General features: G+C 43.4%; 2 protein-coding genes across 2 annotated transcripts; both read right to left on the reverse strand.

Annotated features, from left to right (window-relative positions):
* LOC139666079 (mediator of RNA polymerase II transcription subunit 15-like) lies at positions 1 to 18,023 on the reverse strand. Its single transcript, XM_071545175.1, is given in 20 exon segments — positions 1 to 1,506; positions 2,904 to 3,002; positions 3,622 to 3,788; positions 4,747 to 4,904; positions 6,317 to 6,383; positions 7,345 to 7,408; positions 8,157 to 8,291; positions 9,047 to 9,081; positions 9,083 to 9,175; positions 10,114 to 10,226; positions 10,397 to 10,516; positions 12,240 to 12,353; positions 13,848 to 14,243; positions 15,404 to 15,529; positions 15,590 to 15,723; positions 16,022 to 16,192; positions 16,366 to 16,389; positions 16,592 to 16,643; positions 16,855 to 16,942; positions 17,890 to 18,023. Coding segments are annotated over 20 exon segments (2,361 nt in total). The 5' UTR covers positions 17,958 to 18,023; the 3' UTR covers positions 1 to 1,369.
* Positions 18,024 to 19,841: 1,818 nt separating this feature from the next.
* LOC139666082 (E3 SUMO-protein ligase ZBED1-like) lies at positions 19,842 to 25,227 on the reverse strand. The gene is made up of 11 exons (XM_071545179.1): positions 25,079 to 25,227; positions 23,117 to 23,204; positions 22,952 to 23,003; positions 22,726 to 22,749; positions 22,388 to 22,552; positions 21,571 to 21,778; positions 20,869 to 21,410; positions 20,624 to 20,768; positions 20,228 to 20,375; positions 20,004 to 20,138; positions 19,842 to 19,892 (listed from the first exon to the last, which is right to left on the reverse strand). Exons 1-11 carry the CDS (start codon positions 25,144 to 25,146, stop codon positions 19,842 to 19,844), a joined length of 1,626 nt encoding a protein of 541 aa, XP_071401280.1. The 5' UTR covers positions 25,147 to 25,227.

The following is a 25,227-nucleotide window of genomic DNA, read 5'->3' on the forward strand; positions in this document are numbered from 1 at the left end:
AAAGTATTTATTACTGATAGCAAAAAGGACAGTATATACACACTTCAAAGCTGTGAAAACCCAAGTGTTTATATCTTTACACGTTTCTTTCCTCAGTATGACAGACCTCAGGTCAGCTGTACAGAATATCACAACTGCACTCTCTTGTGGTAGGAAATGGAAAATTACCGTTCATACTTAAACCCTCTCCATCCCAATAAAAATCTAATAAACAGAGACAAACTAGATCTGTTGCATTTTGGGAAGGCAGCGGAACAAACACTAGAATAAATGATTTCAGCAGATTACATGGTGCGAAGTCTGATATTGAGATGAAATATAAGGGCACACAGCGTGCCATCTTCCTTTATTTATATCCTATCTTCCGTAATTTCTATTTCAAGTCTGGCTAGTTCAGCACTTTGGAGCCTTAAAATCGCATTATCACTTTCTGGCAGAGCTACAAGGCTGCAAAGCATCGTAATTTCCACCTAAAAACACAATCCAAACTCTCTGCTTCACTTCAACCTGCTCTAGCTGCCACTTTCCATGTTGGATGGTCCATGTTGGCTGTTAATGAAGTGAAAAGTGGCTGGCGAATTTTGATTGACCAGTCACTGTGGCTGGTTGGCATTATGCCATTCTGGAAACCTTATGCCTAGCTGTAGCCTTTGATGATTTGATTTAATGATCAAAACTGGAGAAAGTTAATATTACGACCACAAATGTGTTCTTGTGGCATAAAAAAAAAAATCCTAGTCCAGGCACTTTTGAGTTTGAAAGTAAAAATCCATTAACTGGAGAGGGCTAAGATATTAAATGTGTGTCATGTATGCCTTCATCTGGTCTAGCCTGGACTTTGGATTTTTTTTTATGCAACAATAACACAACTGTGATCCTAATAGTTCATTACTTTGTTTCCAGTACAATTCGAGGCCTCCAAGAGCAGCTGAGGTTGTTTAAGGACACGTGAAGCGCTCCTCCTGGTACCTTTCCTCTGTGATATTTCTGAGATCCCCGCTTCATTCCAAGATGGAGCAATCTTCACTTTGTAGCTTGGCCAGAAGTTGTTAAAGTCGTGATGGGATGTAAAGCGGACGCTGCGGACCTGTGTCGATGTGTGCCGGATGGGGGCTTCTACTGTCTGATGTGGAGCTGCTGAAAATGCTTGTAAGCAAAGTCCAAGTCGGTTCCAACGATGTCACTTGAATTACAGTTCGATCCCGGCGACAGCGTCCTGCCAACACACCTGAACCTCTACCTGCTCAGTCCCGGTCATCCGCTCTGCGTAAGCCGCGTCAGCAAAAATGCCCAAAATCTAGACGTTTGCTTTGAAATTTTTTGTATATTTTCAGTGTAGCAGGTTTTCTGTGGTGTTTCGGGTGGGCGTCTAGGCTGCGGACAGGCAGGCCTGCCGGACGCTCTGTGCCCAGGTGTTCAGCAGCTCGGTCACAGAGTGTTTGTCAGGAAGCTGCAGCAGCTTGGACGTCATGTTCTTGTGAACAGTCTGCAGGAACATGTTGGCACCTGGCGAGGAGAAACCACCACAAACACTTCAGAAACATTTTATTTTTCAGTCGCTGTCAACATGCTTTAGACACAAACAGCTCGAGCCCCATATCTTCATATTTGTGCCGTGTCCGTTCTCTTGCTTTTTTATCTGTAATTATGTTTTTTGATGGAAGGAAGGTTGCTAGTTTGAATCCCTGGACCAGCTGGGAAAATCTGGATAGGGAAAATGACTAAACAAACACTATCTACTCCCTCAGGTCAGTGGCCAAGAGTAAAAGAGAGAAAAGAAAACGCTGTGAAAAGAGGATTGATAAAGTAAGGTATTATTGTTATCCCTCTACTGTAATTGGAGAGCAGTTTGTGTTTGTGTGTCCCACCATGGAGAAGAGGAGAGGAGGAGACAAGGAGAGGAGAGGGGAGAGGAGGAGAGGAGAGAGGAGACAAGGAGAGGAGAGGAGATGAGAGGAGAGAGGAGAGGAAAGGAGACAAGGAGAGGAGAGGAGACGAGAGGAGAAGAGGAGAGAGGAGAAGAGGAGAGGAGACAAGGAGAGGAGAGGAGGAGAGGAGACAAGGAGAGGAGAGGAGGAGATGAGACAAGGAGAGGAGAGGAGAGGAGACAAGGAGAGGAGAGGAGGAGAGAGGAGAGGAGACAAGCAGAGGAGAGGAGAGAGGGGACAAGGAGGGGAGAGGAGGAGAGGAGACAAGGAGAGGAGAGGAGACAAGGAGAGGAGAAGAGGAGAGAGGAGAGGAGAGGAGACAAGGAGAGGAGAGGAGACAAGGAGAGGAGAGGAGACAAGGAGAGGAGAGGAGGAGAGGAGAAGAGGAGATGAGGACAGGAGACAAGGAGAGGAGAGGAGGAGAGAGGAGAGGAGACAAGGAGAGGAGAGGAGAGAGAAGACAATCAGAGGAGAGGAGAGGAGAGAGGGGAGGAGGAGAGGAGACGAGGAGAGGAGAGGAGGAGAGAGGAGAGGAAACAAGGAGAGGAGGAGGAGAGAGGAGACAAGGAGAGGAGAGGAGACAAGGAAAGGAGAGGAGAGAGGAGAGGAGACAAGGAAAGGAGAGGAGAGAGGAGAGGAGACAAGGAGAGGAGAGGAGGAGAGGAGACAAGTAGAGGAGAGGAGGAGAGGAGACAAGGAGAGGAGAAGAGGAGATGAGGAGAGGAGGAGAGGAGATGAGGAGAGGAGGAGAGGAGACAAGGAGAGGAGAGGAGAGAGGAGAGGAGACAAGCAGAGGAGAGGAGAGGAGAGGAGAGAGGGGACAAGGAGAGGAGAGGAGGAGAGAGGAGACAAGGAGAGGAGAGGAGACAAGGAAAGGAGAGGAGAGAGGAGAGGAGACAAGGAAAGGAGAGGAGAGAGGAGAGGAGACAAGGAGAGGAGGAGGTTATACATTGTAGTTATATAATGGTTTCTTACCGTACTGCTCTCCGTCGTCGGCCCAGTGGGGGCTCTGGTCTGGGTAATCTGCAGGGACACTCAGCTGCAGCGGAGGGACGCTGGGCAGGTTCTTATCATCTGGACACAGAGGAGAGAAGAGAGTCAAACAGTTACATCTCCATGATGTGCTGCGTGTTTACACCTCAAACAAGTGCTGAAGTGCTCTAAATTATAGCATCTGATGTGGGAACACACATGGCTACACTGATCCCTATATTCTGTCTTACTGACTTGAGAGCAACTCATTTTGTTCTTAAAAAATTACCAGGCTGCCTGCAAGTGTCATCAAGTTCAATTCGAGACTTTTTAAGCCCCATTTAATGCAAGTTAGAATCAAACAGGAAAGCAATTTCAAATCCTTTGTCGCATGTCATCCCCCTCTCTCTCTCCTAATCTTTCCTGCCTCTCTCCACTGTAAAACTATAACAATGAAGGCAAAAAGGCCAAAAAATAATCTAAGAAAAAAAAAAAAAAGTACTGTAGCCCAATCAGAATACAGATCTGTGTGACTGGGCAGATTTCCTACTGGAAAAAAAACGCACAAAGAAACCAAAACACTTTTAGAACCTCTAAAATCTGAATTTAAGAATTAAAAAGCTAGATTTAAAGAGTCAAGACCATGTAACACCTTGATTTAAGACATTTAAGCCTTTCTGAGGACCCGTTTATCATTTTCGTTCCATCTCTGGCAGCGTACCCAGTTTGCAGACGAGGTGCACGGTGCCGTTGTTGCTGCAGTAGGACGGATCCAGGTTGACCAGGAACTTGACGTCGAGGCGAGCCACCTCGCCCTGCAGGATGTTGGGGATGGTCTGCCGCTCGTCCTCCTCGTGTTTCCTCTTGCGGCCGGCGATGTTGGGACCCCTGAGGAGCAGAGGGGGGAAATTAACACCGGGCAGATGCAGCCGGTAGATCTGTCACATCTGTCTCCATCCTGCCAGACAGTTTGGCAGGTGGTCACTCATCATTTGGAGCTCCTGCTCTGTCCTGAAACTCAGTTTACTGGTGCAATTACTGCAGTTAACAATTCAAGTGTTATTTCATGTTATTTTAGGTTATTCATTGTCTCTGTAGTTTTTTCAGTTCTACAAAACTATTTTAGGATTTAAACTCTATACTCTTACGATACTCTGGATGTTATCAGCACCAAAGTCAAATTTTCAGTATCATCATGACCAGGGCCCAATATTTATTTAACTTTTCTATAGTTTACTTTTAGTTAATATTAACCACCTGCCAAGCGCCAAATGCCAGTAAAATTAGTCTTTGGCGGATAATCAGTTAGTCTCCTCACCATATGATAATACTTGAATGCCTCAAATGTATGCTGTTTTTTTGGTTTTGCCTCTTCTCAAATTTTGTCCTTGCTGACCACCGTACACTCTCTCTGACCGTGAGCCAATCATATCAAAGCAAAAACAATGGCTCTCTATAAAGCAGGCTCCTGATTGGCTGCCTCTTACGCTGCGCTACACAAAGCAGTAGCTTCTTAACTTCTGTTTCCCTGCTGCCTGGATGGTTAACTAGCCTAGCGTTACTTGAAGCTTAATGTTATTCTAATTGAAAAAAAAAAAAAGATAAATTTTATGAATGACAAAGTAAGTTTTAAGTTAAAACAGTAAATCTATTCAGTGATTTACACCTGATTCTGTAAATGAAATAGCACTGAAAACAGGTGTAGTGACATATTTCTATGAAAAATGTAAAGTAATTGGGAAGGTATAATTTCTTCTCGGCAGGTAAAGGTGTTTTCAGTGTTTTCAGTGCAGCAGCTCTCGGCAGGTGAGCCGAAGGGAGAGTTCCTCTGTCCGGCTGAACCTACATGATGGGCGGCCCGTGGATGGCGGTCATGGCCGGGGAGAAGGTGCGGTAGAGGGAATGGTTGAAGACCGGCGAGCGGATGTTGGCCATGACGGCGTCCAGCAGCGGCTGGCACAGGTACTGCTGCTTGGTGGCCACCGGTGGGGGGGGCGGGGTGGGCTGCAGAGGGGAAGGGACGGGCCAGTTAGTGGTTTCATTTTATACATATGTATACAGTACTGTGCAAAAGTCTTCGGCACATGTAAAAAACATCTGTTAGGAGCAGTCAGAATTCATTCTCTTGTTCTCAATGTCATGGTTTGTCCTTTTATTGGACAACAAACAGAAAATAAATAAATTCAGCTTCAACTAAACTGAACAAAAAAGGATGGCTCTGCATAGCAAATGACTAGTTGTGCGGTTGAAAACTGTTTGCCCTTCCGTCCTCGTGAACACCTGGTCACCTGTCCTAAATCAAAGGGGCGCCTACAGATGACATCACTCTATCAGACATCAGATCATCACAATTTATCACAATAGCAACAACAAACAAAACAACAGAAACCTCGACACAGGACACACATCAGCATAATTCACAACAGAAAATGCATGATTAGCATAATTCACAACAGAAAATGCATGATATCTCAACATAATTATGAATCGATAAGGCAAATCTGCAAAATGGCTTCAACAACATCCATAAAGCAAAGATGCTTTCAAAAATAATGAAATGAAATTTTCTAAATATCCAAAAATGTACTATAAAGAGCAGTCTATTGACACACTAAGGCAGAAAATAAATGAATACACATCTAAGACAACATTTCTATATAAAAAAATCTAGGTTGCCTAAGACTTTTGCACAGTACTGTATATATAATTAGTTTTACATAGCACTGTTCAAAACAGTAGTAAAACCCCAGTTACAGACAGTAAGTGAAAGCCAGTAAGTTAAAATCACTTTCACTGACAGAAGTATTTCAGTAGAGAAAGTGGTTCACACTCAAAAAAAAAGTTTTCAGTTTCTAATGAGAACATAAAAGGTCTTGGAAAACTTTTTGGAGTGTGAACCACTTTCTCTACTGAAATACTTCTGTCAGTGAAAGTGATTTTAACTTACTGGCTTTCACTTACTGTCTGTAACTGGGGTTTTACTACTGTTTTGAACAGTGCTATGTGGGTGCGGTGATTTCTCCTATAGACTGATAAAATTATTAGAATTTAATAAAAATATAGAAAATGACTAGTAGGAAAATATAAAAGCCTGCCTGTAGAAATGTGTTTTATGAAGTGATTTCATAACGATGGAGCTCCCTTTAATTTAAGCTTAATTATCTCAAGGGAAAGAAAGAACAGAACAAGGCCCCATCGCTTCAGTGTTAAAGTTAACCTGGGGTCACTGATATGGACGTTAGATGTTATTTATCTGGTAAGCTGAGCATGCAAACTATTGGGAGCCTCGACTGTAGGTGAGGAGGAAGTGGATCTCATTCACCTTCCCCCGCCCAGATTTTCCCAACCCCGCCTGTCTAACCTGTAGCTCTAGTTGTTGACAAATCCCATCAAAAACACAACAACACACAGCTTACCACGGCCATGTCGTTCTTCAGCTTCTCCAAGGCGATTTCACACTTCTGCAGCGTCTTCAGGGGACATCTGCCGAGTCGGGGAAACACACACACAGCAACATGACATCAGTATGATCAGGATCATCACTACGGTTCACAGCGAACCTCCAGTTCAAATCGTCCAGAAGATAAAACAGGACAAGTCCCGCTAACGCCAATTCACCGCCACCACAACTTGTGTCGACGTTAGGGGTGGGACGATATATCGAAATTCAATATATCGCGATACAAAAATGTGACAATACGGTAGATAATATGGTGGATCAGGAAGATGAATGGTGATATCAGCTCCATGTTATTCTGCTGTAGTAATCACAAATGAGACGCTTGACCATCACAGTTTCACAAGCTCTCCATCCACATTATATTATTGTCACTTTGTAATGACATTTTTAAATTGTTGTTTACATTCTGGCATCGCTAGAAAGATTTTAGTCAGACTTTGTTGCCACTGAACTTTTATTTATCACATCGTATCGTGGTTGTATCAAATCGTGAACCTCACATCACGTATCTAATCGTATCGTGAGATAAGAATATCGTCCCATCACTGGTCAACGTTCATTCAAAACCTCTCTAGACTGGTTCTGCATTAACACGTCTTTTTATATCGTTACCGAATGCAAACGATCAAAGCCAAGCCTCACTCTGGGCTTCAGGTTTTGACAACAAGTGTGACGCCGAATCTCTTCCTCTGTATGAATGTGTGTTGGGTCCGACCGCAAGCTGCTGGCTCAGTTTGGCCAGCCACAGAAAAATCAACGTGCGCCTGTGTACACTCATGCACACACACACACACACACACACACACACACACACACACACACACACACACACACACACACACACACACACACACACACACACACACACACACACACACACACACACACACACACACACACACACACACACACACACACACACACACACACACACACACACACACGCACACGCGCACACGCACACACACACAGTTCCTTTCTTACCTGGTATTGGGATCTGTAAGGATGTTCAGAAGACTCTTCATCTTGCTCAGGTCCTTCTTTCTGTCTGTTAAGACACAAAACAAAATAAAGTGAAATTAGAAAAAACGTCATATCAGTGGAAATGAGACCACAGACATGAGAGAGAAAAGTGAGAAACCCACAATTTGAAAAAGTGACACCTAGTCATGATGACTGATAGCATAAGCATAGATGTTGTGGTACTTTTTAAAAGAACAGTATGTAATGAGCTTTATTGACAAAATACCAAGTTTACAGGCTGGATCCTCTATAGTTTATCCATATAGAATGATGAATTTCAGAAATGGATGTTTTTCAAAAATGGATAGTAAACTTTAGTTAAAATTAGTCAGGAAAGGGGGAATAGACTAACAAATGTTTTTTGGTACCATCAAAATTTTTGCCATCTTAGCTCTAAAATTTTCATTTTCAAATGAGTTTCATTCCAAAATGAGATAGTTGGCATTTGTAAAAACTGACACCAACTCTTACAAAATGGTTTTTGGGTCATTATTGAAAAATATTATTTTTTACAAAATACTAAGTAACCCAAACCATTGGTAAAGAAATTGACAGCGCTTTTAAAGACAAAATCATATTTTTGAGAAATTAAATGATGAACTTCAGGAATTTCCTCCCCAAAAATGGACATATCGGCTATAGAGATGAAATCACTAGAAAGCTTCTCCCCCACAGAAATGTATTTTTGTTATGATCATTTCATATTTATCCTCTTGAGATCAGCATGCGTTCTCTAGGCCTGACATGAGCCGGGGGGGGGGGTTAGGGCCTACCTTCGTTTTTGTCGATCTTGTTGATCATCCTGCGCAGGGGTTCGATGTATTTGGAGAGCTGCTTCAGTTTCTCCATGTACTGCTGGTCCTCCAGAGACGTCGCCCCCGCCGGACTCATCACTGAACTGGGGTTACCTGCCGGGCAAAACCACAGGAGGCGCCGGGCCGTTACAATGTGTGTGATATTGAATTTTTGTAACTGTTCAATACTTTGGACCAAATGTCTTCTTCTGCTCCCATTTCAGTGTCACCTGCAGAGGGAGAATACGTGCAGCCGGTGCGTAGATCTGTACAGTTAAAGAGCCCATGAAGGAGAGCGTGCTTTGCTTATGTTTATTGACGTTATTTCCGAATGTATATCCTCCTAGTTGCACTTCTCCAGTTTATGACCCAATATGGTGTCACCCATGCCCCTTATTGGACACTCCCCTTGCCTCTCTGCCAGTCTGGGACTACGATTTGCCTAAAGCCACATGACCATATACCCAACCCATCTTTGTAGGTACCCCATTGGCTGATATGTGTGTGGATGCATATGATTGGTTGTCTTTTATTATTTGTTCACCTTTTGAATTTTTTCTGCTACCCTATTTAAATGTTGTTTGTAATATGTTTCATGATGACCCTGACCCTGACCCTGAAGTGTTGCTGGAGTTTTGACCTTCTTTTTCCCTTCTCCATGCACCTTGGAAGTAGGTGAAGTTGTGCCAGAAACCCCTGCTCTGCTTCTACAGTTATTTCCGAATGAGACAGAAAGTTAGGGCGACCTTACTTGTACCCTGTTAAGTCCCCAGACTGGCCCGCGTGAATCTACAACAGCTTCGTCGTTAAGTACGAGCCGATTACGAAGTACCGGTCTTGAGTGTGTGAGGAGCTGGGAGGCAGAGTACCTGGGGTGTTAAGGGGCCCGGGGGAGGGGACCCCCGTAATTCTGTGGGGTGCGCGCCGTGGCCGGGCTCTGGGAAGGCTGGGGGGAGGGGCTGGGCTGGAAACCCCCCGGAGAAGGAGTGGGGCCGGAGCTGGAGAGAGGAGACACAGAACATCTTAACTTTAGCATTACAGCGTCTCCTCCGAGTTCATTCAGCAGAGGTATGGCACAAGAAATGAAAAAACAATAACAAAAAAAACCAAAACATACTACTGCCTACTCTTACAACATGATTGACAGCATGAAAGTAAAGCAAATTACAGGTCTCTTCTGAAGTTAGGAATCATCTTAAGACAGACAGACTCAATTATCTTTGCATTTTTGCACACTGTATTTAGGAAAGACTGATTTTGAGTATAGACTTATTTGGCTTTTTGATATCTGCTTGTAAAACAGCTCTTACCAGACGTTGGTTGCTTCCTGACCCCCCCCCAGAATACAGGAGTGGATAGACTTGGTAAATTAAATATATCTAATGGAAAAAATTACTTTTTCACTCCGTCTTCCAAAAAATACATTTATTCAATTCTGGTCGAAATGGGTCTCTTATGTGCGGCCCTTATGGCTAGATTTTGTGGAAGTGACAAATGAATAATCTGTTTTGGTTGTTTTATTTTTATTAACAAAACTCATCATTGTTTTTTTCTGGTCTCCTACCTCCCTCTTTTGTCTCTCCCCATATTTGATTTGTCGAAACCTCTCCCAACTCTATACAGACACACCTACCTTTCTCAGCCTGTACAAAGTTCTAGAAACCTACAATTGTTGTAATAAATAAAAAAAATCTAGTAGGATTTCGGAAAGAGGAAAATTGTACATGTGCATAATGATACAATTCAACTGTGTGAAACCTCTGCTTATCAATATATCAATATCTCTACTGTATTGATGTATGTCTCTTGTAATTTAAATCCCTGTTATCCCTAAATAAAGAATTTTAAAAAACAAAAAGACAGACTCAAAATACTTATTGTTATGAGTATAGAATATCGACTAGAGCCGTGAGTTGGTTCAAACCGATCTGTTTACCTGGCGGAGTTGGGCTGCGAGGTGGGGGGCTGGGGTGACGGCTGGGGAGGGGGGGGCATGGACTGGGGCGTCTGGACCTGCACCGGGGAGGGCGATGACATCATCTGATGCTGCTGCACCTGCTAAAGGCGATTGGACAAGAGGAGAAAGAAGATCAGCCAATCGCAAGGAGGAGATGACAGAGCTGATGTGGCGCCAGGAGCCGGGGCGAGGCGAGGCGAGGCGAAGTGGGAGGGGTGGGGGGTCAGGGACGCAGCAGGGGTCAGAGGTCGGGGGTAAATACCTGCGGCATCTGCTGTCCTCCCAGCGCAGCAGCGTTCGGGGGGGGGATGGCGGGGTTCGGGGCGGCGCGGGGCAACCGGGGCGGAATCGACATCGACATCGGCCCGGGACGGTTCAACAACTTTGGAGGAGGACAGAGGGGGACAACAGCGGGACGTGTGAGGAGCAGAGACGAGAGAAACGCCAGGACACACACACACACACACACACACACACACAGTGACACTGGTGTTCTCAACTCCGATATGGAGGGGCAGACATGGCTGGGCAAAGCTTGATAGACATGCAGCTCTTCCTATAGGGTCAAAGAGGAGAGGATAAATGGTTGCTATGACAACAGTAATGCTTGCTGGCAGAGGGGGGGGGGGAGGGCTGTTGGTGTTGATGGAAATGTTTTCAATATCAATACTAATCCTGATATTAAATAATTATATAAATCATCATAATTAAATATAATCAAATTTCACACTGGTTATTAACCAATGCAGACTTTCGATACCTTGCTTTCTTAAAGGAACACTTTGTCCTTTTTTTAACCTCATCTCCATATATTGGTCCTCACTAACGCATGCTATGAGACGGCACCGTGTCTGTCTACTGCCTGTGTGTCACAGAGACGGGCTGTGGGAAGTCCCAAAATTCACCCACTGATGATGTCATCGGGGGGGGATTTCCAACTCAGAGAAACTAATAAGATAAGATAAGATGCACTTTACTGAACCGCTAGGGGAAATGTACAGTATAATACAGTAGCAGAACAAAGTACAGGGAAGGTAATAAAACTAATAAAATAAGAATAGTGCAGAGAGGATTGTCGCGTACAGCAGCTCCGTCTGGCGAGATAATCTTAATAATATCTTGTAGTGTGTGATGCACCTTCATGCTCTAAACTTGTAGTGTGAGCTTGTTTGCGATTTGAGAGAAGAAAACCGGTTAAGTTTCTCCTTATGTGCGCGATGCAACCCGATTTCAAAATCGGTTAGGATTTTAAAACTCCTGTAATCTGAGCCCAGCTTAAGGTTGCACAATTAACTTAAAAAAATATATAATTGCAATACTGAATTCTACACTTTCTAAATGGCAGGAGGCTGCATTGTTTTTGTTAAAAGGCTTTTCAGACTCCTAAAACAAGCTGTAGTCCCAAGCCTACAAATCAACTTTCAAGTTAGAGAAAACCTTTCATTATAGTCAGATCAGGTATATTAGCAGCAGGATTAGTATCTAATTTTTACAGTGAAATTTTATTATATCAAATGCTGAAAATCAAAATTGTGTAGAAATCCTAATTTGATGTCAATATCCAACTATAAAATGAGGAAAACTCTGTCCTTCTGTCTGTCTGTCTGCATCCATTTTGCTCCTCAATGGTTTGGCCAATCAATCTGAAACTGCACATGGGCATTGAGCATTGGCAGAGGCAGGGACTGACAAAGCTGATTTTTCCATTTTCACATATTTACGCTGTTTATGCGCATTTTTGGCAAGTCTGCACATAGTTGTGGCGCGCGCATCCCGGGGTATGGACTAGTGGTGTTTATATCCCTTTTGATTTTATGCATCTTGCTGTTTTTCTGGCATTTCCCATCATGTTGTTTATGTTGTCAATTAGATTCTATTCAATCCAATTCAACTGTGTCTATGATTCTCATTTAGATTTTCTTTGTTTTGTGACCAAATCCATCTTTTCTGGTGCCCCCTCCAAAGGGAGGTCAGAGTTCAGGTTCGGTGTCAACTCACCCTAGCATTCCCTAATTTCCTACCCGGCACGCACGCACACACACACACACACACACGCACGCACACACACACACACACACAGGAGCTTGCAGGGGCTGCGGTCTTACCTGGCCGGGCACAGCGGCTGCGGCGGCTAGCTGGGCCTGAGCTGCGGCCTGCTGGGCCTGCTGCGCTGCTTGCTGCGCCTGCTGGACCTGCTGCTGCTGCTGCTGCTGCTGCTGCTGCAAGGCTGCCCGAGCCTGGCCACACACACACACACACACACACACACACACACACACACACATACAGGTTTGCACAGACGCACACCCGCACAGAGACATACGTGCACACACAGACACAGGTATACACACACACATACATGGGTGCACAGGTACCCAAACATACACAAACACACACACATACACACACACCACAAGGGAAGCAAGCATGCAAGCAGAGGGGTGTGTAAGCAGAAACTACTGGAGCCCCATGTTGTGTTTTCCCACATCTTATGACGGGGCTGATAGCAGGGTTGAACCAGTGTGAGGTTTTGAAGGAAGATACTGATACCTAATATTTATAGACTGAAGTCACTGGCGGCTAATATGTTGTGCCGATATTCAATATCTTTAAATTTTACCAATTTGATCCCAAAAAATTACAAGTATTCAGTGTTTCCTCCAGGATTTTCTTATTCTCAAGGTGGAAAAGCCTCTGAAACAGCATCTAGAGCATCAGGGGACACTAAAACTCTCCACTGAAACCCAGACTGAGGAAATTATTTTAGTGTCAGCAGCTCTTTAAGGCAGAGAGACCCACCACACCTGTTCAGTGGTAGAGAAACTCTGGGATTCATTACTGCCTTTAAATGAAGAATGAATTATAACCGAAGAATCAAATGAATAAACCGATGCACCAGGTGCTCAAACTGTAGATTTTTCTTCTTCTTGCTGTGTTTTTTCATATTTATATGCAAAAATAAACAAAAAATCTTCATGAATGCATCGATCTTTATTTAACCTGGGATGGTTTGTTTTTCAGCAACGCCCTGTTCCAAATTCACAGTTAGCAGCAGTCACACCTGGGAGCTGCTCAGTGTAACTACATTATAATACTGCTGGGAACTGAGCAGGTCCGCTGCTGCAGTCAGAGAGGAAATGCCTTGCTCAAGGGCACATGGACAGTCGCTGACCCAGCTGGTCTGGGATTCGAAGCAGGAGAATTTCCAGTCACAAGCCCGCATTTCTAATCTCTAGGCTACAGCTGCCCCCAAGTCATGAGGTTACCAAAACCCATAGAAGATGTATTATGGTATTTCTACTTTGGGGGCTTTATCATTTTCTACTCTAACCGGTAACTGTCCCAACCTTTAGCTCCTGATCCGGACTAAAGAACAGACCAACTAGTCTTTCTATCAAACTCTTGAGTATAAAAATATGAAAAAAGTCTATTCCTATGCAGCACTTATTACAGTCCACTGTCCATAACACTGTATGTGAGGCTCTGTTGTCTTTATGCCATGTGTGTCAGCTTGTACTGTGAATCTAAGTTGTTCATATGTCTCTGCACGGATGTCACCAAATTCCTGTGCAATTATTGTACTTTGTGCCATTACAGTGACTGTGACTCTTAACACAAAATAAACCAACAGTTCTGCCCAGCTCTGAGAACAAAATACTTCTATAGGTGCAGCTGGTATAAACAGGATTCCTACAAATGTCCACGAAATTCACATTTCTTTGGATATGCCATTTCCCCTCACTTTTCCCCCTCTGCTTTACCTGCAACGCCTGGAGCTTGAGGTGCTGCTGCTGCTGCTGCTGGCTGAGCGAGCTGATGGACACGTGCTGAGCGGGAGGCATCTGGCCGGCCAGAGACTGGGGCACCATGCCGGGCTGCTGCTGCTGCTGCGAGTGGGGGGGCATCTGGCCCGGCTGGGGCTGAGACTGGGCCTGAACCTGCTGCTGTTGCTGCTGCTGCTGCTGCTGTTGCTGCTGCTGCTGCTGCTGCTGCTGCTGAACCATGTGCTGGATGGACTGGGCCTGGGCCTGGGCCTGGGCCTGAGCATGCTGCTGCTGAAGCTGCAGCTGGACTATCTGCTGCTGCTGCTGGAGTCTCGACGGATGCATCTGCGGACACCGGGCGGAGAGCGGATGGTGCATGTGAATAAAAGGGGTACAGGCAGGTTAGCTGACGAGTTTCGTTCCAGAATGAGATAACTACCATCTGCATTGAAGCCTGCATAAGACAAAATGATTCCTGGCATGAGAGTAACTTTGCATAATCACCAGAAGCCTGTTAATTTCCTCCAGAGCAACCAGGGAAACCTGGCCAATGTGTGGACATTCAACAAGCTTGTGTATTTTGACAAATCCCATTTGGACTCGTTGTTAGCAGCAAGACGCCTAGAGACACAGCTCGCCATTTCAACGAATAGCTGACTCAGGAGTCAATATTCTCTGTGGATCCAAGTACTACAGGTATGGAAGAACTTATCCTTTAATGTTGTTAACTGCAGAGCTCTCAACCACTACCAGCATGCTATCTTACTGCTATCTTATGCTAATGTTGAGAAAAGTGCAGTACTAATAATAATATTATTATTATATATATATATATATTATTATTATGGGGCGGCTGTGGCTCAGGAGGTAGAGCGGGTCGTCCACTAATCAGAAGGTCGGTGGTTCGATCCCCGGCTCCTCCAGTCCGCATGTCGAAGTGTCCTTGGGCAAGATACTGAACCCCAAATTGCCACCATCGGTGTATGTGTGTGTGAATGGGTGAATGTAGGCATTGTAAAGCGCTTTGGATAAAAGCGCTATATAAATGCAGTCCATTTACCATTATTATTAATAACAATGGCAATGCTTAGGTTTCTTGTGGACTTATTCATTTCTCAATCGCTATAATATTGGTCTGATTAATCAATTTTCAAAACACTCATTTGTGGCAGCCCTAATGTATCGTTTCAGGCAGCGTTTGGTTGTTCGTCCCCAACAGATTTCCAGAGGGCAAAACGATCTGTTGCAACACTGCAGCTCCTCCACGGTGCATGAATCAAAAAGAACAAGAAGAATCCAAAAATGTCAGCTACTGTTTGGTGGACAACTGAGAAAGCTTTAGTATTAAAAACTAGTGCTGAACCTTGGTGCAAACCCTGACAAAAGGCTATTACAGCCAAAAATGTGTTGCTTTTTAATATTAACACTTTGCCAATTGCACCCCAAGACTAGCTGGCATTGTCCATGCCTACAGACATCCACACAGAAGGGGGATTCACGTGTACCTGGTTCTGTTGCTGCTGGTTCTGGGCCTGCTGCTGCTGCTGGTTCTGGTGCTGCTGCTGGAGCTGCTGGTTCTGGTGGTGCTGTTGCTGCAGCTGCTGCAGCTTCAGCTGCTGCTGCACCTGGAACTGCTGCTGGATGGCCGCGTTCTGTTGCTGTTGCATGGCGTTCTGTTGCTGCTGCATGGCGTTCTGTTGCTGCTGCATGGCGTTCTGTTGCTGCTGGGCCTGCTGGAACTGCTGGAACTGGATGGACTGTTGTTGTTGCTGCTGCTGCTGCTGCTGTGCTTGCACGATCTGCTGCATCTGCATCTGGCCTGGACCTCCTAATAAACAGTAAGTTAGAAGGAGAAGAGAGAGAGCACGAGAGAGAAAGAGAGAGAGAAAGAGAGAGAGACAGGATATCCAACAGCTGAGAAGCAGTTGGGCTGGTTAGCAGAGTTCTGGAGAAGTCTCAAAAACACTGATCGCGCCAAAGCGGAGACTGAAAGTAGGAGCGGCTCTTTTACAGGCAAATTATGTCAGTGCCAAAATATGCGGGTCAAACGCAGCCAGCATCCATTGTGAACGGTCTGGAAAGAGGCGCATTTACGGCAAACAAACACCACATGGAGGAAACACACTCACTGGCTTGTGGGTTTCCAGCCACCCCTGCCATGGCATGCTGGCCTATCTGCATCTGCCCCATGGCCCCCATGCCACCCACTGGGGCACCGGTGGGGCGAGGCCCCATGCCAATGCCGCCTGGGCCCCCTCCAACCCCTGTCAGGTTAGTCAGGGCATTCATGGGATCTAGCAGAAGGGTAGACAACAGACAATATTACGCAGCTCAAACATGCACAGCAGAAATCATGAACACTATGAGTCTAGTAGTGGACAGGTCTAGTAGAGGACAGAACACAGCAAAGAAAAATAAATTAAATAAAAAATCATCCATACATAGATAAAATCCCAAGTCCACTTACCTGGACCACCATGTGCCTTCTTGTCTGTAAATACGAAAAAATCTATTAGGAACTGCATCAATAACTACCGAAACTTTTGAACTGCTCCCAAAAAACAAACAGGGTAACAAACTAGCCTTTTCAGCCACGGGTCAGTGACTCATAGATCCCAAAATTAACCAGCCACGTTCACTACTACAGAAACTCCCTGTCCTGTTTCAAATACATGTGCAAGTCAGATACTTACGAATGTCTCTGAAGTGTATGATCAGCCTTGCCACCAGAGACAAATATTCCTCCTAGAAAAAGAGTGCTAGGTTCTCAATAGTGAAAGTGAAAACATCAGATCATGACCATACTGAGAAGGAATGTTATTAATGAGCAAGTAGAGCTGCATTACACTGTCCATGCAGGGGTCTCATCATTCTCAACCAGCTACGTGTGTGGCTTCAGCTTCAGCTCTATGCTGAAAGACTGGCACACACTCTAATCCGCAGGAGTATTACTTACTCTTGATTTGGCTTTGACATAAACATGGTTCTCCATGTCGTTGCTGGACTTGGTGTGTGCGGTCCCAGCCTTTATCCTCGCCTCCTCACTGAAAGGGAACAGAAACTTTATCTGGTCAAAACATAAAGAATTAAAAAATAATTAAGAATAACAAGTGGAAAGTACAATAACGTGCTGCATCCCACGTCTCAGATATAGTGAGACAATGCCAAACGTCGGCGGTGTCAAAGCGGTAACATCAGACGTGAGCTCTTCGTGCTAACTTTAGCTAGCTAGCCCGGGTGAAAATACGATGCACTAGTCAAGTAGCTAGCTAACAACTAAAACTAGCCGTCAATGCTAGGTTAGCTATCTGTTGACTAGGATCATTTCACATAGAGTTAATGTTAAGGGACGAATACATATCACTAGCCAGACTCTTCCCAACGTGATATTCATTACTAGCTACAGTCAATACAAACTGCCTAACAATCGCTCGGATAACGTTAGCCCCGCTCCGTTCATGCATGAGAGAACGTCACGCCAAACTCCATTCAGCAATCCGGCAATTACATGTTGGTTTGTTAATCGGCACAGAGTATGACTTAGACCTTTTACAAGTCGTTTGCCGGTAAACACCCAACGCAGCAAGCAGCACTTATTTCAACATTTTTACTTTTACAACTGGTTCGCCCGTTATTTCCACCGAAATATAGCGTAGAGCACGGTAGTTACAAGTACGAACTGATTGTAAACATTGAGATTTTAATGAAACTAAGTGTTGCTTGGTGGATTGGATGTATGCCGAATTGAAGACCTTATTGGTTGGTCTTACGCCATGTTCTGCGTCAAATGTAAAGTTTGCCGATATGCAAGGCAGCATTAAATTCAACTTTTTTTAAACAATGTTTGCCGTGACGTCCTCTTCATCAGAGAGAACGGAACGTATCGATGCTAGGCTAACGTTATCTTAGCTAGCTGATTAGTTAGCTAACGTTACAGAAACAGAAGCATTGGTCTAGCTATTGCAGCAACAATGTACACCAAATGGCTCACATTTGTGCAACGACTTTTTGTCGAAACTGGGGGCTTCTCCAATCGCTGTCCGGTCCAGGGACCTCCATTGCAGAAATGTATTTTCGTAGAATTCCACCTAAAAGCCAAGGGTTTGATGTTCCCACAAGTCTTCCTTCTTCCTCTTTGAGAGTAATGGCGGCTCCCCAACTTGTGTTCAAGGTACATACCGCCGCCTACTGCACTGTAGTGTGTATATATTACACAATACAATGAAAGGGTGCCAACTTATTAAAATGTCGTTTAGCCATGATATCTATGCAACTGAATAAAAATCACTAACTTATATCCAATGCCACAGAGATGAGGCCAAACAGTGCCGTGAAAAGTATCTGTCTCCAGTGTGGTTATTTACATTAATGTCTCTTCAAATTAAAGTCACAATGAAATGGCATTTTGAGAGTATCCATTTTCTGTTGAAACAGGATGTTGAGGGGCGCCCCGGTGGCTCAACTGGTGGAGCGCATACCAACCGAAGTGCCGCGGCGCGGGTTCGGGTTCGGTCCGGTCCGGTGCGTGCGCTTCGCTGCATGTCATCCCCTCTCTCTCTCTCTCTGCCCTGTCTCTCTGTACTGTGTATTATGTATACATATATACATAAAACAGGATGCAGCTTTCGTCATGAACAATGGTCAGCAGTCTTGTTGGTTCAGTGTGACGAGATATAACAATCACTGATGTTTTATTTGAGAGTGAAAGAAAACTCAGGACAAGAGTGGCAGTTTGACAGTTTATTCAATCTGCAGGTTGGGAGCCAAGGAACTAAAAATCTGGATGATAATGTTAATACATATAGAATATAATAAAGCTATTGGTAAGAAAGTATGAGGTCATATTAGCAAGAGTGAACAACCAATAATAACTGTAGAGGAAGATTCATAACAGCTGACCGGGTATTATAATGTCAATTGTTGATCTTATAATGGTTAAGCAGATTCAATATTCATGAGTTTGGGTGTTAAATATATCTAAATATGGGTCAAAAGTTACATATTAAGTGAGCATATAGGAATGTTGTTTAGTATTAGAACATTTCCATTTCTTCCTCAACATGAGTTTAACTGGAGGAAATTGTGGGCCATCCAATCGGTGATATCATATAGACAGTTACATAAAATGTTTAATCTACTAAAATCATTTGCAGCTGGGTATCATCAGCATAGAACTGAAAAGACACATCATGTTCACAGATATGTCCCAATGGTAGCATATACAAAGAAAACAAAATTGGCCCCAAAATGGAACCTTGAGGCACACCACATGCTGAAGCTGATGAAGCAAAATTTCCAATAGATACTGAACATTTCCTATTATGTAGGTAAGAGGAGAACCATTTCAAAACAGTTCCAGAAATACTAACCCACTATCTCAATCTGTTTATTAAAATAGCATGGCCAATTGTGTCATATATCATTGAACGCCAACATTTCTTCTGCTAACGTTATTTTCTGCTGAAGTCAACAATTCTTCTGAAGAAAAATCAGCATGTCAGCGTTCTCTGCAAGAACCCGAGATCTCTCTGGGCTGATTGTACCTCCAGCTGCAGAGAAAACCCTCTCACTGGGGGCAGAGGAGGCCTGCACACACAGGTATGAGGAGGCAAGCTCTGACAGCAATGGATATATGTGTCTTCTGAGCCACCACCAGAGGGCTGGGTCCTCAGAGGTCATAATAGGTGGCATAATCCTATACATCCTCACTTCTATGTCAGTCCTTTCCTGGATGGACATGATGCTCTGACTTTGGTTCCTCCTGACATCATCATCGGCAAAATGCTCCACCAAGGGAGCCATCTTGGCCCTTTTGCAGATTGGTGGCTAAAAAAAATAAAAAACATGTATTTACAATTAAGACATTTATAGAGTTTATGTCAAAGATGAAAATCAAATTAAAAAACACATGCTGATGACAAAGACAATTATATCAAAGATAACTTAAATTGTTCTTGTCTCCCTGTCCCTCTCACCATCATCACGGTCTGTTAGCTGCAAGTGTAATTAGCAAGTAGACACAAGGGAAACATACAGAGTATTATAGCCAGAGATTAATATTTGATAATTGAAGGTCTAATCGCAAATCTCATTCACAATGAATACCTGTTTTGTCTCTGTAGTATTTGCTGCCAGTACTTTGTCCCTGACCCGGTCCCAGACTGTGTCATTCTCCAGTTTATCCTTAAACCGGGGATCCAGTGCGGTGGCCTCTTCAAGAAAGGCTCTGATGTTGTCGCTCTGTGAAAACAGATATTTGATAAGAAGAAAAAAATCAAACATTACAATTCATTGCAAGCAATATTCATTGATTGTAATCATTTATTTACCTGATATCTCTGGGAGAGATCAGACCAGACTGTCGTCTTTAGGGTAGACACAAACATTGTATCTCCGTCTTGCACAGTGAAGTTCTTCTTTAACGTCTGCAGAATGGGAAGGATCTGGCCACATGTGGGGTGATTCTCACTTGAGACTCTAAGAGCGGATGTGTAGAGAACTCTCATAAGTTTGACAAAATCCTCCGCTTTTCTGAAGTCCTCATCAGTGACTTGGGAAAGTCTGTTTTGGAAAGAAAACATTTCCCACGTTCAGAAATCAAATGATGAATTATTCTTTTACCACGGACTATTCCACTTGGCTAGGTAATAGATTTATTCTTCATTACTTCATTCATGTGCCTCATGAACAACAACAAATTACCGTGGTCAACTCCTCATTCATACCTGTCCCTCTCCACTGGCTTCCTCAGCCGTTGATCCAGGAAAGCTGCTTGAATGGCGGGATACTGCTCCAGGAATCTCTCCAGCGTCAGGTAAAGTGAGTTCCAGCGTGTGCTGACATCCAGCAGGACTGGATGCTGGGGCAGGTCTGCAGGAACACAAGCAGGAATGCAACATGAGTGCCAACTTTATCTTGACGATAAATACAGACAACATAATAGCTGAGAATGAACTTCAACGATTCTTACTCAGAATCTGTTGCTTCTCTTGGAGCACAATCTCGGCCATGGATGAACTCTTCATCCAAACGATCACGTCCCGGATCTTTGCTGTCCATTTTGCCACAGAGTTTATTGTGTATAAACTCTGTGCCCCAAGATTCAGCGTATGTGCAAAGCAGCCTAGGTTTATGAGATGTAACTTTTTTAATGCTACATCCATATCGGCTGTGTTATCAACAGTAACAGCCACAACTTTCTCTCCGAGTCCAAATTCCTCTAAAATGTCACCGATCTCCTCAGCTGCCACCGCCTGTGCTTTGTAGACCGCTTTGGTTTTAAGGACCTTCTGTTGCATCTTTCCCTCAGTGAGATAATGTGCTGTCACTGTAAGGTAATGGTCCTGGCAAGTGCTTGACCAGCCATCGGTGGTTATGGCAACATTGCTGACATTTTTCAGCTCTGATATTATGTTTTCCTTTTCGACGTTGTACCAGTCGGGGATCAAGTGATTGGACAGGCTTTCCCTGGAGGGAGGGCTGTATTGGGGGTTTAAGGTCTTGATCATCTCCCTGGAGAGAAAATATTCACTTCACTTATACAACATAGAATTCTCACACTTGCTATTCTGACAACTGTTTCTGATGCATTACGGCAGGAAAAGATCAAAGAAGGGTAAAATTCATAAATATTTATGTGACTAACAAGACATCAATTATGTATTTTGCCTACCTAAACCGAGGGGTCTCAACTGTTGCCAAGGGATGCAACCCCTTTACCACAAATGTTGTTACCGCTCGGTGACATTCATCCACTCTCTCCGTGCTCATCTTCCCTTTCTCCGCAAGTGCAAAGAGAATTTCCTTACTCCGGGTTCTCTCGGCTGTGTGAGCTGGAGGTGGAGGAGGGGTGCTGTGGGAACTCGTACTGGCTTGGGGTTCTAAAAGGTATACAGAATGATCATTTTTTCTTTCATTAACTTGCAATATAAAAGGCAAATGTCAGCTGTTGAACTTGAGTATGAGTTCCTAACGTTAAAACTGCTAGCAGCATATGTAACCTTTCCAGTAGGCCTGAATAATATTGGACAAAATTGGCATTGCAATATTTGTTTGTTGTTGTTTTTTTCAATATATATTTTGATATTAAAAAAACATTAGTAACAGAATTTCACCAGATATATGCAGCTTTTAACTTAACTCCATTCAGTTTCCATTCCAGTTGTTTTGGAGAAGGCTGCTACAGAGCAGTGGTAGTGAACTTGCTGTGTGTTATATTGACAAACAAACTTCACCAGTGTTTCAATGGAGATGAGGATGAGCACATCATGACAAAATTGTAATTGTTGGGTGAACAAAGTTGTGGTTCTTTACAATTTGGATCCAGTACCAAATTGGACATTCTTGATACCCAATCCTACTCATGGATCCCAAAATTAACCAGCCACTTTCACTATTACCAGCGAAGTATGACGTGAGATTATAGTAGTTACTAGTCGGTCACTAGATTACTAGTACTGGACAGAACACAGTGAATAAAAAACACTCACTGGCTTGTGGGTTTCCAGCCACCCCTGCCATGGCATGCTGGCCTATCTGCATCTGCCCCATGGCCCCCATGCCACCCACTGGGGCACCGGTGGGGCGAGGCCCCATGCCAATGCCGCCTGGGCCCCCTCCAACCCCTGTCAGGTTAGTCAGGGCATTCATGGGATCTAGCAGAAGGGTAGACAACAGACAATATTACGCAGCTCAAACATGCACAGCAGAAATCATGAACACTATGAGTCTAGTAGTGGACAGGTCTAGTAGAGGACAGAACACAGCAAAGAAAAATAAATTAAATAAAAAATCATCCATACATAGATAAAATCCCAAGTCCACTTACCTGGACCACCATGTGCCTTCTTGTCTGTAAATAAGAAAAAATCTATTAGGAACTGCATCAATAACTACCGAAACTTTGGAACTGCTCCCAAAAAACAAACAGGGTAACAAACTAGCCTTTTCAGCCACGGGTCAGTGACTCATAGATCCCAAAATTAACCAGCCACGTTCACTACTACAGAAACTCCCTGTCCTGTTTCAAATACATGTGCAAGTCAGATACTTACGAATGTCTCTGAAGTGTATGATCAGCCTTGCCACCAGAGACAAATATTCCTCCTAGAAAAAGAGTGCTAGGTTCTCAATAGTGAAAGTGAAAACAACAGATCATTTCAGTTCAGCTCTATGCTGAAAGACTGGCACACACTCTAATCCGCAGGAGTATTACTTACTCTTGATTTGGCTTTGACATAGATATGGTTCTCCATGTCATTGCTGGACTTGGTGTGTGGGGTCCCAGCCTTTATCCTCGCCTCTTCACTGAAAGGGAAAAGAATTAAAAGAACATGCTGGGAGTGTTGGAGGTCAATCCAGCATTTGCCTCATTTGCATTTCAGGATGAAAAGGCAAACATTTCAGGTGAAGGATAATCCACTTCTTATCTTCGAGACTGTGTTAGGATCTATATGAGCTAATTATTTTATTATGAGTATTAGGCCTATCATTATTGCTGATCACTGTTGTTGTGATATGATATTGTAATATTTACCATTATATATTTAGAGGAGTAGAGTGGAGTAGAAAAGTTTATGAAAGTGTCACTCCACAATGGTTCATACAGCAAAAGATACAACCATGTCTTCTAGGTAGTTCAGTTGTTGCAGACAACAAGCTGCAGCAGACGCTAAAGGACTTTTGTTGGATCCGTTGTGCACACTGCCTTTTTACAGTTTTTCTCGATTGCTTACACACTATAACTGGGCCTGTTAACTAAACATCCCAAACCATGACACCATCTACCAAAGGACAGACCCATTTCCCAAAACTATAAACACTATTCCCCTGTTTTCACACATGATTCAGATTTGTTGAACTTTTTGTGAAAAACTCTACACACAAATCCCTTCATATATCACTGGCTGCACCATGTGCTCATTTAGAAAGCACTGGCATTCAATATCATTAACTCAAGTCATCACAGCTTGAACCCAATTAACACACAATTCCCCTGGTGCAAACACTAAGAGTCACAATTGTTCACACACCAATCAGAACCTCAGGATAAATAGATAGATAGATAGATAGATAGATAGATAGATAGATAGATAGATAGATAGATAGATAGATAGATAGATAGATAGATAGATAGATAGATAGATAAATAGATAGATAGATAGATAGATAGATAGATAGATAGATAGATAGATAAAAGGGCCATGGGTCAGTTCACTTGTTTTGGAACAATGGATCCACAAAGACCTGAAGGTAGAGGAAGAGGACACAGGAGAGGAGGTGGAAGAGGAAGAGGAAGGGCAAGGAGACAAATAGTTTCTGATGAGATTCTCAAATTGGGATGCTGAGGCAGAATAAATGTGATTTCTTTCTTTATCTACAAAGTGTTTTTAAAAAAAATTGGTTTACATTGGTAAATACATGGAAATTATTTTACTGTATTCTACGTTCTTTATCAGTTGCATATTTTTGCGGTACATTTACTTTTTCCACTCAATTTCAGTTTATTTTACTACAGTACATAGCGGAATTAAAAATGTTGAAAATATATACATGTGTTGTGTCTTTATATTGTGTTCATCGTGTAAAGAGGTTGTTCTGGGGGAAAACCATAAGTGCCATTATTCATTGCAGTAACAGGTTTTAAGTTTCGTTTAGATGTAAGATCACATGGTTTTGAGTGGAGAGTTTGGTTTTGACATGGAAGTTTGAAGTTTGTGAAGATGAGTGTGCAGTTTTGCATTTGTGTTTAGAGTTTTGGGAAATGGAGAATAATTTCAAGAAATGTGTCTTAGCAATGAAGAAAAACTGTGATAGGGCGGGGTTTATATACACGTCGCTGCTGATTGGGTAACAGACCTCTGACACACCCACCAAACGAGAGACAACGTACCCCAAAGCCCGTTGCACACCGTTTCAGGAAACATGACGTTAAACCCGGTGCACACCGTATTTAGATTGAACGAGCCCCAGTAAAAAAACATAGCGAGGTAAACGGAGAGAAACTCAAACTTGGGATACCTTCACTCTTTAACTTAGTAATTTTAAAACTGAGTTTGACGGGACGTTCAACTTCCAAAGAACAAAACATATTGATTAGTTGACGTTTGACTAAGGTTACAGAAACAGGCTAGAAACATTGCTTTACAGCTGTTTGTAACTGTACAAAAAAAAACTCTCACATTTGTGCAACGACTTTTTGTCGAAAGTAGGAGCTTCTCCAGTCGTCGTTTGGGTCAGAAACCTCCATTGCAGAAATGTATTTTCATGGAAGTTCACCTAAAGCCGTCTCTGTTCGTCCAAGTAGTTGTTAATATAGAACCTCCTTGGT

This window comes from Centroberyx affinis, unplaced genomic scaffold, assembly GCF_046629955.1.
Source record: "Centroberyx affinis isolate AG114_WGS23_722 - 3 ecotype Tasmania unplaced genomic scaffold, CSIRO-AGI_Caff_v1 ptg004788l_1, whole genome shotgun sequence".
Taxonomy (NCBI): Eukaryota; Metazoa; Chordata; class Actinopteri; order Beryciformes; family Berycidae; genus Centroberyx; species Centroberyx affinis.

Coding starts and splice junctions, on each gene's coding strand:
- LOC139666082 (XM_071545179.1), bottom strand. CDS start 25,146: ATGGAGGTTTCTGACCCAAACGACGACTGGAGAAGCTCCTACTTTCGA. Junction 20,769..20,868: donor AGAGAAGCAACAGATTCTGA/GTAAGAATCGTT, acceptor GTGTTCCTGCAG/ACCTGCCCCAGCATCCAGTC. Junction 20,376..20,623: donor AAGCCAGTGGAGAGGGACAG/GTATGAATGAGG, acceptor ATCCGCTCTTAG/AGTCTCAAGTGAGAATCACC.